General features: G+C 37.9%; 1 protein-coding gene across 1 annotated transcript in view; it reads right to left on the minus strand.

The window, feature by feature from the left end:
* Window positions 1-8,158: 8,158 nt before the first annotated feature.
* Window positions 8,159-13,676, minus strand: part of LOC117208563 (laminin subunit alpha-1-like) — a 90,126-nt gene continuing 84,608 nt past the window's right edge. Inside the window, exons 8-13 of the mRNA XM_033449785.1 lie at window positions 12,713-12,973; window positions 11,803-12,050; window positions 11,072-11,306; window positions 9,754-9,980; window positions 9,003-9,190; window positions 8,159-8,502 (exon numbers count right to left, since the gene is read on the minus strand). Coding sequence (XP_033305676.1) covers window positions 8,159-8,502; window positions 9,003-9,190; window positions 9,754-9,980; window positions 11,072-11,306; window positions 11,803-12,050; window positions 12,713-12,973 — 1,503 coding nt within the window. The remainder of the gene's footprint in view (window positions 8,503-9,002; window positions 9,191-9,753; window positions 9,981-11,071; window positions 11,307-11,802; window positions 12,051-12,712; window positions 12,974-13,676) is intronic.

The raw sequence follows: 13,676 nt of genomic DNA on the forward strand, positions 1-13,676 counted from the left end.
AAACAATTTTGTTTGCAAAAATTTTCTAGTTGAGAAATAAGTTGCTTCCGCAAAATGAAAAATGTCTAAGCAATAAAGAAGACGTAAAATAATGGGATTTTTCTAGACCTTTTGCGTAAAATAGATTGTATCTGAAAGAAATGTAAATGCAAAAGGATATTTCTCCATGCGCACTGATTCTCCCTCTTGTTATAACAAAGATGGTAAAGATGAAATAATTAGTCCGAATGAAATAATAAACAATTTTGTTTGCAAAAATTTTCTAGTTGAGAAATAAGTTGCTTCCGCAAAATGAAAAATGTCTAAGCAATAAAGAAGACGTAGAATAATGGGATCTTTCTAGACATTTTGCGTAAAATAGATTGTATCTGAAAGAAATGTAAATGCAAAAGGATATTTCTCCATGCGCACTGATTCTCCCTTTTGTTATAATAAAGATGGCAAAGATGAAATAATTAGTCCGAATGAAATAATAAACAATTTTGTTTGCAAAAATTTTCTAGTTGAGAAATAAGTTGCTTCCACAAAATGAGAAATGTCTAAGCATTAAACAAGACGTAAAATAATGGGATCTTTCTAGACATTTTGCGTAAAATAGATTGTATCTGAAAGAAATGTAAATGCAAAAGGATATTTCACTGATTCTCCCTCTTGTTATAACAAATAATTACATTTATAATTATGTGATAAATGTTATCTTGACAATTTTAACTACAATTTTAAGATAAATCTTTCGTTTGTTACTACCCTAACCCAATACGATATGTTGTAGCTTGCGTAATAATCATATAACGTATAATCAAATTCGCAAATCCTGCAACAAGAACACCACAGGATCTTACAATCGAAGCTCTGTAATAGCGATTCGATTTCGCAGCTAACTTTGTTTACCGTTTCCAAATCCTTTAGGCTTCGGACGATTACCTTGTTTTATTTGAAACGTCTTACAATCAGTCGATCTACGTCGTTTCTCTTCTTCGTCCAGTTCCACGCCTGGCTGTCTGTCGATAATCTCGTGTACGTTGCACTTTTTCCTGACAGTTCGATCTTTCTGCTGGCGCGAGCACGATAAGATACCCTGTGCCATGATCAGAAGTATATGACTGGGATTTCCGATGATAGCTGCCTACGCTTGCTGATGAGAACCAGATCGCGCGGGGATTAGCAGACCAATAGATAGGATAAATCACCGAGTTTTTTCAATCTCATTCGATAATGATACGAGTGCTCGGTGCTCGATAGGAGAAACAAGTTGGACAGTTTCAAATAATCTCTCGATTTCGTTTAAGTGCCGCTATTAGAATCCGAACGAAATGTAAAACTAAGTAGTAAAACGATGCGTAAACACGACATTACTGAAAAGACTTAAACCACTCGTACGTATAGCAAAAATGTAGAAACGCGCACTATCGTTCTTTCTTTCGCGGATTTCTTCTTGTGGATTAAATTCTTGTAAATCCGTACTGGTAACCTTCATTTACATCTATTTCCAATTGCGTAAACGGTAGTTTACCTACTACACGGCACAGATACTTCGTGATACTTCGCGCGGATCGAATACACAGATACATAACACATAAATACAATTTATCAATCGTTCTTTATCTCATAACGATTCTATTATCATTTCTTCCATATTTCATATTTTTCCCATAACCGTAGTATAATACACGCTCAAATAATCTATACACTTACGTAACGTTCTCCTTTTACTTCTACTCGTAGATTCTATTGACAAATTTTATTTTATCGACAGATATAAAAATCCTGGCATCTCGTGTACGATGAAATAATAAATAAAATGTACCGATGCATATTGCCGCTGTTTTTGCGAAGCTGGCCATTCAGAAAGTTCGCCGTTGTACTGTGTAAATACTTAGATCCTCGATCAGGATCGAGCGTGGGTGGACTGCGAGTCTCGCTCCGTGAGAGATCGACTGGATCCGGATGGAAACTCGAGAACCGCGAAAACGTCAAACCAGCTATCGAGACGGTTGCCACGATAATCGTCGACCCCCTCGCGAGTAGCATTGTAGTTGCACGCCGGTTTCGAGGCTCGAGTTTCGAGTCGAGCGAGATTCGTACGTTGGGAGCGGCCCTCGAAAACTGGGTGGAGATTAAAAGCGCGATTCGATGGTATGCCGTTGCCTTTGTATTCGTGTCTCGTTGATGAGGAGAAATTTTGATTTTTCAAATGTTTAATCGAGCAACGTAGATCGTAACGACTGTGCAACATGTTGCTCGTGCATTTAACAAACGCGAGTGATTTGGTTTGATTATGAGTTACCCGAAGGAATTCGAGCGATTTAACCAGTTAGCTGTTGCGATCACTTTGCACGGTGTGTACGTAAAATGAGTCGTAAAACGTAAGCGATGACGAGTATACTCGTTAAACGCAGGGTATGTGTGATTGCTATAATATAAAATTAATTCGTAATGAGACGACTGTTGTATTTTTTAATTTTATTACTGAAATCTACTGCAATTTAAACAGCAGATTGTAGCTACTTTCTACGCACGACGAGTATACTCGTCATAACAGGAAATATTGCCATTTCTTCATCGCGAGTGTAATACTAACTGGTTGAATCTTGCTACAAGGAAATCGAGATTCCTTCGAATTTTTTCTTCGAATCGACTCACTGTCGATTTTACGAATTTTTATTTGCTTCGATGAAATCGAGGTATTTCGTTATTTCTTCTTAGACCTGAGTCTGTGGCCACATTCGTAGCTCGTGGCTTCGAACGTATCTATGCATCTCTATTTTCTATACCTTCACTTATTCGCGTATTTCACGCTTCCTATCGATGTAATTTCCAGATGAAAGTGAGAAATCACGATATTTCGAGACAAACGACTTCCCTACAAAACATACATTCGCGAGTACTCGACAAGAAAGCGTTTCTTTATCAAACACAGCGAATTAACGAAACAAATCTCGCTGTAAGGAATCTGAATTTTCCCTCTGAATGTTGCCGGGTAACTAGAATTTCTTTAAGCACACGGATAAATGAATAATGACATTGAAACGAAGCATCGATAGCTCGTATATCATCGCTGTCCCAAACATCCGTTTCTAATAGAACTTTTTCAATGGCGATCGTTTAACTTTACGATTACATCGTACATCCACGATGAACATAATTTCTCATTTCAAAAAGGTACTCCACGTAAACGTTGCGTTCTCGCGATATCGATTCGATCCGAGAAAAATTCATTCGCGGACACGTTCCACGACTCTCGAAACGCCAATGGCGAACGATTGCGAGAACGACACGAATACTCGAAGGTTCGCCATTCCGTTATTGCCGTGTATCGCGTCGTGAAATGCGAACTCGCGTCCACTTGTAAAGTTCACCGGAGTCTCTGGATCATAGCTTGGACTTGGAACAAGCCCCGGGCCCCGGTGCTTTGTGGAAATGATCCTCTGCTATCTGCTGACCACCGCTCGCATGCACGAAACATTACGGTAGGCACGATCGAATCTACGCTTCGGGCATCGTATAAACTTCTGTGTATAGCAGAGAGCACAATGCAAGCAGCGGCAGTTTTCATCATTTCCGTGAACGTGAAACGGTGGTTCAGCTACGTTTTCGTGGCGTGTTGTCCCTGCTGTGCGCGGCTATCAGTTGTTGGCTCGCTGTTTAGCGTTTCGGCCTGCTTGTCTCTACTGGCACAGGCGTGTACAATGTGTTAAAAAATAACGATCCAGGTCTTGTTTGTTTGCTGCATTCTTCATGATGGTTAAAGTTTACAGCACGAGTAGACGCATTTGCTATTTTTCGAACGATAGTATACCGCGAACAGATACGATGTTACGAAGGTTTGACGCGGAGTTAACGACGACAGGAACTTCAATAAGCGATACACAACACGGGTGTGTTCGCGCTGATTTTTGCTTTTGTGAGATAGTGAAACGGAAATATAGAGATTTGTTTCGCCCTCCAAGTGTTGTATTGTATTTATTTATTCATTTAAACGGAAAATAATAGTAAAATCCTTGGTATATGAGGTAACAAAGTAGGGAGAGTTGCAATTAACATATACATATGTATACATATGCTAGTTAATATACAGGGTGGTTGGTAACTGGTGGTACAAGCGGAAAGGGGGTGATTCTACGCGAAAAAAGGGGTCGAAAATATAGAATAAAAATTTTTCGTTCGAGGCTTTGTTTTCGAGAAAATCGACTTTGAATTTTCGCTCGGTACGCGTGCACTTTATCACGTCTCGTTATAACGGATCTCGATGGAAAAATTAAAAAGAAAAAATTAAAACAAAAGATTTTTATTCTATATTTTTGACTTCTTTGTTCGTTTAGAATCACCCCCTTTCCGCTTGTACCACCAGTTACCAACCACCCCGTATATATATATATTAACTATATATATTTTATTATTATATTCATTATATATTTATTTATTTTTATATTTTTTATTTATTATATATTATTATTATTTATTATATATATGTATATATTAATGTATATAATAACTATGTATTATATATATATATATATAGGTCAAAGATATAAATATAAATGAAAAATAAATTGAAGTATAAATTCCAACGAGTGTTTTAAGGAGACTTAGATTTGCTCAGAAATACCTATTGCGTAGGAAATATTTTATCGTAAACAATTTATATATTCGTCCATGTCATGTGCAATATTACGTAAATTCCTGCACCTTAAAATTCCCCATAAATACGCAGAAATCCACAGTTTGCTAATGTGCATTAATTTAATTTCCTATATCTTAGTGGATTTCACGCATCATTGCTAATAAAGTACAAATCGATCAAAATATCTAGATGCTTATGAGCAGTGTTTACGACATTTTCGTGCTTCGATGGAAGCATGATTGACGTTTGATTTGCATACAGGACGACGTACAGAGATTATTAAGCGGCTCGGTTATCGCACCGCGACCTAAACACCTCTGCCCACGTTTAATTGCCGCGTAAGCCTGACTAAAGACGTTTTAAAGAGAGGCTACGTCCGAGATACGCGGATTGATTTACGCTGAGACCGATCTTTGCCTCTGCTAACCGTACGCGTCCGATCTATCTACTGGCGAACGGCGATTAACCTTAGCATAATTCTGCCTGATTAGCGGATCTGGGAAACGTGCAGCCGCTAACGAGTTCCGGGTGCATTTATGCAGCTCGGCGAGGATAAGAAACGTCCTCTTTTTTTCCTAGGCAAATGAGCCGCCGGTTTCATCTCGAAAATTCATTAACGATAGAGTAAGACGAACAGATGAAATTCGAGGATAAAATCAGCAGTTTTTCCGATAGCAGAATAAAATTACATATGCGAGGGGGTAATTGGTGTAGAATATACACCGAGTGAAAATCTGATGTTTCAGTTATGAACCTTTAATAAACGACTTCGCCAGGCTATAATTCCAAGTACTACGTAGTACTGTGTATACTGCCACGTAGTGTATATACGCGTTAGAGTCTTCAGTTTTACGTACATTCTCGTCTATAGACCATTGGAACACCTGCTGTTTTCCTATGAAACGCGATAATTGACCCAGATTAGCGGTAAAAGGTTTGTTCGATCGGACTTTTGTATTCGTTAAGATAACGATCAAGAATAGAAGATAGAAGTTAACGAAGAATCGTTTGTTAGAGATATAGAAAAATTAGTTACAAAAAAAAAAAAAAATGAGTTTACGATTATAAGTTAACCGCGCGATATTATCTTGTACGTTGAAAAATTTTGAAGCCGTAAGTCAGCCCAAAATCCGAGTTTGATTCATAGAATTATTTGCATACTTTACGGTATTCGTGCGTACGGTAGTAACGCGAGATGGGAATCGTTTGAACGCGAGAAAGAAGAAAGTTGCGTATCGTCGTAGTCGCAGAAAGCTAATTAACATCTCAGGCAAGTGGCGGCTCGAATGGAATGAGCTAAAGCAAGCCAGAGGCTCGTGTCTCGTGTATGGCGCGCCATATCTTACGATATCTGTCCCCGTATCTCGACGCGGTTGTGAGATACGGTGTCCTGGCCGCTGTTTCGACTAATCGTAAATAAGGATTCGATTTCGCACTTTCTTGCCATGGATAAGTTGCGAGAACACGAAACAATAAATTCCTTTTCTTTTGCGTGGGTTCCAGGCTCTATGGTGGAAAGCCATCGGGGAGAACGTTCAGGGGCTGCGAACGCTTTTATGGATCATCGAGGAATAATTCTTGAAATTATTTATCGAGGCAATTGCAAGCCTAAAATAATTTATCAAAAATACATCGTCATAAATAAATCATACATTATAGTAGATATTATCCGCTTTGAAAAACGTGTCAGCACACTTAGGAAAATAAAAACCGATAGTATTTTGACAGTATTTTGAATCTTATACAGACGTAATTGGTTGTTAAGATGTTTCGTCGTTGTTTTACACAGGACGAAGTCTGCGAACGAAAATGTGACGTGAATAGGAATTAAACTGAGAGTGCAGCACCAGTACATTTGTACTGAGAAATTAAAAGATTTCTTACAAAGCTGTAGTAAAATAAACGATTGCTACGAATCAGTAATTACACAAGTATTTACTCGTACGACTATCCACGCGGAGAAGCACTGGCTGCTATTAGTAAGACGTCCAATGATCTAACAACTCTATCACGCCACGTACTTTCTCAATGTATCTTCATAAATAATTTTCCGCTACGTTAAAAAAGATCTGAACAGTCGATAGATCGCTCTTATCAAAAGACCCTTATTTTTCTGATTTATCTTAAAGAAATTCTAATTATATTCTGCTAAGGAAGTTAACAACAATAGTCAACGAATAATAATTTAATAAATTTCCTAACGATATAAAATTTAATCCTTTTTCTTCGTTCTGAATTCTTCGTCTACTCCATAGAACCGATCAAAACATTTTTCCACTATTCGTAGTGATTTGTCGAAAGATCCGGACAGCGGCAAAAGTGTGGCGGAAAAAGCCACATAAATGGCACAGTGACTACATTGATCTCGTGCTTGCGATGGGTGGATCGATCGATCATTCGAGTAACGGGATCTCCGAACACGAGTGGCCGTGGATTACGCAACTATCACGATCCACGGTTAGATCGGCGATGACGAGCAAAGAGAAGCCTTAAGCGCATTTACATGAGCATTCGACCTCGCATCGCATGATTACGATTTATGGGATTTTTTAGGCTGCTTGATCTATCAAGCCGGTCTTCCATGTCTTCATCGAAGTTACTCGAAGGAATAAATATCTTGTAACTCTTGAGTATTAGGCACAGAAAGTCAGGCATAGAAACGAACACTTCTCGACTTTCGTGCAAAGTAGAAATTTTATTCCTGGAGAGAACTCGTTTCTATACGATATACGTTTTCATTGCTAATACGTTTTCGTATGTCAATCAAGTTTCGTCAATGCGATCGCGACGATCACTTGTTCCCTATAGATTGTTGATCGCTTCATTTACGGTCATTTCTCACGCGTTATCATCACGCAAATCCTTGCATCGACCAAAACAAAAAAATGTCACGTTTATCTCGTTGGTCGAATGGAAAGGAAATTCATTGAGAACTTTGCAAACCGCGTCCCTTCACCTCTTGCCAAGAATTTCAAGCGCGAAACAGTAACTGGTGAAAAGCATGCAAGGCGAAACGGTGCTACAGACGGAAATCGCGGTCGTAAATTAAAACTAAGCTAAACAGATTATACGTCAGGAGCGCTGTACGGGCAAGGGTGGTTCGACTCTTGTAAATCTCAAGTAACATTCTCGACTCATGACCGTTGCTCGTGCTGGATAAGTGGCCCGTACTTAAGGGAGCTCCGAGATAAACATCCGCGGCTTAGTTGAAACAAGATCGGGCGTTATGCATCACTCTTGCTCGCGTTCCTCGACAGCGAAGCTACGGCGCTTCCTACCTCCAGCAACCTTTACGCTGCTCTGTTCGTTGCTCTGTCGCTACCTGTTGCGCGTACTGCGTGCGTTACGCGGACGCTCCTCCTTAAGGTAATAAAAAAGACGTTCCTCCGTTCGTGACTTCAACCCTTTGGCGATAGCCGCCGCGAGATCAAATAAAAAAGTTGGGTACTTTAAAACAAAAAATGCGAACAGAACGTTCGGATAAATTTTGGAATTTTTAGAAATTTAAGAAATCTTTCCGGAGTTTTAAATATCTTACAAATTTTTATTATAGCGTTCGTGCAAAATCATTGTTGCGAAAGTAGAATAGTACGCACCGTTGCAGCCTTCCGTGGACAATCCGTAATGGTCGATGTCACAGTGGTCACACCGGAAGCCAAGGACGCCTTCCGTGCACCTGCATTCGCCGGTTACAGGATCGCAGATCTCGTCGAGGGCACCCACGTCGCAGTCACATTCTCGGCAACCTGCAGTCACGTTCCCGTAACCTTCGATGCAAGAGGAGCAGTCACGACCCTCGAACAAAGGCTTGCAGGGACACTGACCGCTCTTCTCGTCGCATTCGATGGAACTGGCGCCCAGAGGATCGCAGTTACAGGCTGCAAACGTGAGATTTTCGCGTTTAGATTGCTCGTGAAGAGCAGAGAATATTTTAATAGATATTTTAATCAACTAACAAAACACGATACCACGAGATGAGTTTTAATAAATGGACACGATCTTTTTTTTATATTGTCGTTAATTATATGTTTTCATCGAGAGATATTGAATCGAACAATGGGAAAATAATTTTGTTAAAGTAGAGTCGACGAATTCTTATTAAATAATTCATTGAATGTTTAACCTGAATTGGCACCAGCGACTGATTTAACAATTTCGTTCAATAACGTATCGAATTGTTAATTTCTATTAATTACAATAACGCTGATTTAAACTTTAGTGATGATTCTCCTTAGAAATATGTAGAATATACAGGTTGTGAACTTCTGTAAAACGTTAGAGAACATTTAGAGATGAAAGTAAGAACGTTCGATATTCACGAGATATCGCGTGCTAACATTGATGAAATAACGAACCAGAAGTAACAGATGATACTCACGCAAGCAGTTCTGTTCCAAAGGATTTCCGTAATGAGCTGGTTTACATTTGTCGCATTTCCAGCCTTCCGTGTTACCGCGACACTCCAAGCAGCGCCCTGTTTCCTGATCGCAGGGGCCGCCGCCGCAAAAACACGGCTCGCATGTGCCACCAGGTATCAGAGGATTTCCGAAGAATCCTATGTCACAGCTTTCGAAACAAAGTGAAATCTCAATTTAGTTATCGTTATTCTTTCACGTTGATTAATATCGACGGAATTTTGTCAAATTTTTAGAAAAAAAAAAAAAAATGTCATAGATTTTTAAGGATAATGCTATTTAACGTAGTAAATAGGAAAACATTTTATTAGAAGTTTAACGTTGTTGAAATTATAACAACACATTGTAGCACATTTTATGCTTAAAAAATTAATTAAATGATAAATCGGGTAAAGTTGAGTTATTTAAATCGGTTGGGTACACATTTTGGACAAGCTAAGCAATTTGCTTGTAATTCGCCAAATTCGCTTATGAACTATATTTTTGAGTGATTTGTATTTCAAATCAGAATAAATTAGGTACATTACGGTGTATGATACAGCGTGCAGTATAATATAGAGTATAGTATACGGTATGATGTATAGTATAATACGTAAGAAGTTTGATTATTCTGTGCAATATTCAAAGTTGAATTTAAAAAAATTAACCAGGCTAATTAACTTTGCTTTGCTCGATTTTATATCGCTCTCCTGTTACATAGTTATGAGCATTTACCTTTCACAGTGATCGCCAGTATAACCCTTTGGACATTGCGTGCATACATATCCACTATCGATATCAGTAGGGTCATCCAGCTGACAATTTGGACTAAAATTGTTGGTGTCGATTAAAAGTGGACAGGCACACCTTTTGCAATCATCTGATGTGCCTGTTAGAGCGATGCCGTAAAAACCAGGTGCACAACGATCGCATTTAGGACCCACTGTGTTATGTTCACAGGTCTATCGGACAAAATTAAAAAAGTTTTAATTATCTAAGTACCTAAGTGATTTGTAGAGAAAAAAGTAACATTACATTTACTTGTAAAATCAAAAAAATTGTTTTTGTCTATTGTTAGTTATGTTACGATATTTTTAAATTGTTGATTAAGTGGCATTCTCTTAAATGAAAAAGTAAAGAAAAGGAAAATTGAAATCGAATGTAACAAATTTAAATTATTTTGATAGAAAATTCGAAATATATATACAGGGTGGTTGGTAACTGGTGGTACAAGCGGAAAGGGGGTGATTCTACGCGAAAAAAGAAGTCGAAAATATAGAATAAAGATTTTTCGTTTGAGGCTTTGTTTTCGGGAAAATCGATTTTGAATTTTCGTCCGGTACGCGTGCACTCTATCACGTCTCGTTATAACGGATCTCACTGTAGATCGTTGTTCTGATGGAAAAATTAAAAAAAAAAAAATTTAAAAAAAATTGAAAAAGAATTTTTATTCCATATTTTCGACTTCCTTTTTCGCGTAGAATCATCCCCCTTCCGCTTGTACCACCAGTTACCAACCATCCTGTATATTAACCGTCGATAAAGTCGATATCTTCTCTTTTGAGATAAATCTTTCATAAATTTACCATGTACTTTCTTCATTACCATTAGGTGGTTATAGTATTAAGAAAGGTAAGGTAGGAATCTGTGCAAATGAATTTTGGTTGATGTCTATGCTATGAATATCACATACATACAGATACTAGGCTAGGAATATAGTAATTTTACTTTTTTTTCGAATATTAATGAATAATTGAATATATCTACGAGTCAAAATATATCTACATACCCTTTCTAATGTTAACACATTGTTGACCGGACACGAATAAACTCCTGTATTCATACTGATTATAAAAACAAGTTATCTCTCTCATAAACGCTACATTCTATACTAACCTTTTATTACATTGTTTAGACAAAATTTACTTTCAAGCTGTACTCTTTGCATTGGTTTTTTTCATAATTTCCGACTCGAAAATTATACATTATACATTGCGAAATATGGTTTACCAAATAGAATTAAAAATTACAAAGTAGATACGGAAATACTCACTGTGCATTCCCCAAGAACAAGGTCACAAGTGCTCGCGTGCCCATTACAGTCGCATTTCACGCATACGTGATGATTCCGATGATCGGACCCATTTTGGATCAATTTTACGTAGCCCCATGCACAATTTTCGCACGATAGACCCGTGTATCCCTCGGGGCATTCGCACTTCTCCACCAAATTATTATTCTCGCCACTGGATGAAACATCTCCGACTGACACAACCGCCGATTGTAGACTGAAACGCAAGGAAAATACTTCATTTAAACCTGTCGTAATTGTCGAATTTGAGAAATTTCTCTTCTCTCGTGAGAACAATGTCCGTGTATAGCGTGAATGGCGCGAATTTTAAATTAAGTATAAGTTAAGACAACCAAAACATAAGTTTATCGTAGAAGTTTCACAACTAGTTTTTTGAATCGCTAAAATAACATGAATTGTCATATAAAATATTTCAATAAATTAAGAATAAATAATACGTTACATCCAACAAATATTTCTAACCTCAATAATACGTTACATACAACAAATATTTCTAACCTCAAACAGTGTTTGAGCAATAAGATGCTATACTACTTTTTCCAATAAAATTAAACATGCGTACTATGTTAAAGCTCTCGCTTAATAAAACATCGTAAAAATTATAAAACTAAATAAAAAGAAAAACAAAAGAAGTAACGGGACTATGTAGATAATAAGTAATCTTATTTCCTTTGGATCATCGATTTACGCACCTGCCTTCGATCTGTTCGGAGTGATACTGCGCCCTTATCATGAGATACTTTAAATCCGCAAGGACCTTCATCATTTGTATCCTGGTAACAGCGTCTCCGCGAAATTCGGTTCTTCTCAGCCTGGTAGGAATATCTTGAATCTCACCGCGTACATGGTACCAGCCGTCTTCGCGTAGAGGCACGGTGATCTCTGCTTCCTGGCCATTATATTGTTCCTCGCCGTAAGCTATTCGCATGCCATTATTACCCTACGAGGAAACAAGACGAGGAGATTAATTCAAAAAAAGAAAAGCTAATCATCGTAATCTACCTTTTGGGGGCAAACAAACAACTTAAAACGGATGCGAGAGGAAGAGATGCACAGGGTGGTCTGTTAGGCACTCGTATCTCGAAGGGTCTGCAATATTTTCTAACCAAGGAGACGCGGTGTTCAATGTCGAATAGTAATTTAGAAATTCGAGAATACCTGGTAACAAGAAAAAAAAAAAAAAAAAATAACAAGACAAATTCGAAACGTTGTTACGATATATCGTGGAATATCAAAGAACGTTTCTTTTTTAATTCATTTACATATTTAGGATCGCATCCTCTTCCAAGGATCATTAGCTTATGAATATTATATTGGCATAAATAAATATTTCATCATAACAAAAGTAATTCCTTATTTTACATATAAATATATCCAATTATACCGAAATAAATAATCCATTATAATGAGTAAATTTAAAATCATGTAAACCTCAAGAGTTCTCCTATTACATGATAAAAGACCGATGAAATTATTTTTACTACGCGATTTTAATTATTACTATATCCTTCTATTTGATCGTAGAACGATTTGTTCCCTCAAACAAATTTCAGTGAACACTTTCTCACGCTATTACTCATACGTGAAAGACGGTATACTTACGACTAGAACAACGTTAGGCCCTGTAGTCGGTCTTCCACTGGTGTCACCGCGCATAACGACCCAGCTGACAGAGTAAGTAAGATTGCTGCCGTAAGACGATAGTCGATTACCGCAATAAATCCGTGGAGCTAACCAGAAAGGACTATCGTATTCGACGTCGAACGCTGCGATCGTCAGCCACCCATTATCCGTGTCCAAAATAGGAACAATGGCACGAGTTGCATTTACATCGGTCACCAACCAATTCTCCAGCGAGGATATCTGAAATTAATCGACGAGAATGGACTTTCTCTTTGCTGAGAAATTTTTTCCTACATATAAATAGTCATCGGATTAATTGAAACGCGACCCGTCAAATTCTCTTCAATCTCATTCAAGCGATTAACTTTTGAGAGATTCGAGGATTTCAGGTATTTGAGAATTCGAAAAACTACGGCTAATCGTTGAGACGTTTGAAAACTATCTAAATGAAACGTAACCTAAGGTGTGATGCGATTCGACATCTTCGATGTTAAATGAAAATTGTTACACGGAATGTAGAATTCGAAACGTAAAAATCGAATAAATAACAGGAATTTGAATAAAAGAAATGATACGCTTCAGAATATTACGATTAGAAAATAATTACGTGAAATAATTGCAAAATTAACTGATCAGTAGTTGCTCTAAGTTAAGTTAAGCAGTTAAGTGCGAAGTGTAATTCACAGCTGTTGCCTTATGAAACTGCGTTCGATTTAATTTTCCTCTTTCCCGTTAAAACGATAACAACGTACTATTAAGTTTCTGCCCGTTTCGCTGGATACACGCGACGCAGAAGAGTTGTCGCGCGACAAAGTAATTGCGGACTTGTCGTTGGCTCGTGAGTAGATAAATGCAGTTATTGTCCATTTATCCGGTTCGTCGTGAAACCGGAGCGCGTCGCATCTCTGTTAAATCTCGAGTGTTCAAACGAGGGAGTTGTCTC

This window comes from Bombus bifarius, unplaced genomic scaffold (assembly GCF_011952205.1).
Source record: "Bombus bifarius isolate JDL3187 unplaced genomic scaffold, Bbif_JDL3187 scf7180000008140, whole genome shotgun sequence".
Classification (NCBI taxonomy): Eukaryota; Metazoa; Arthropoda; class Insecta; order Hymenoptera; family Apidae; genus Bombus; species Bombus bifarius.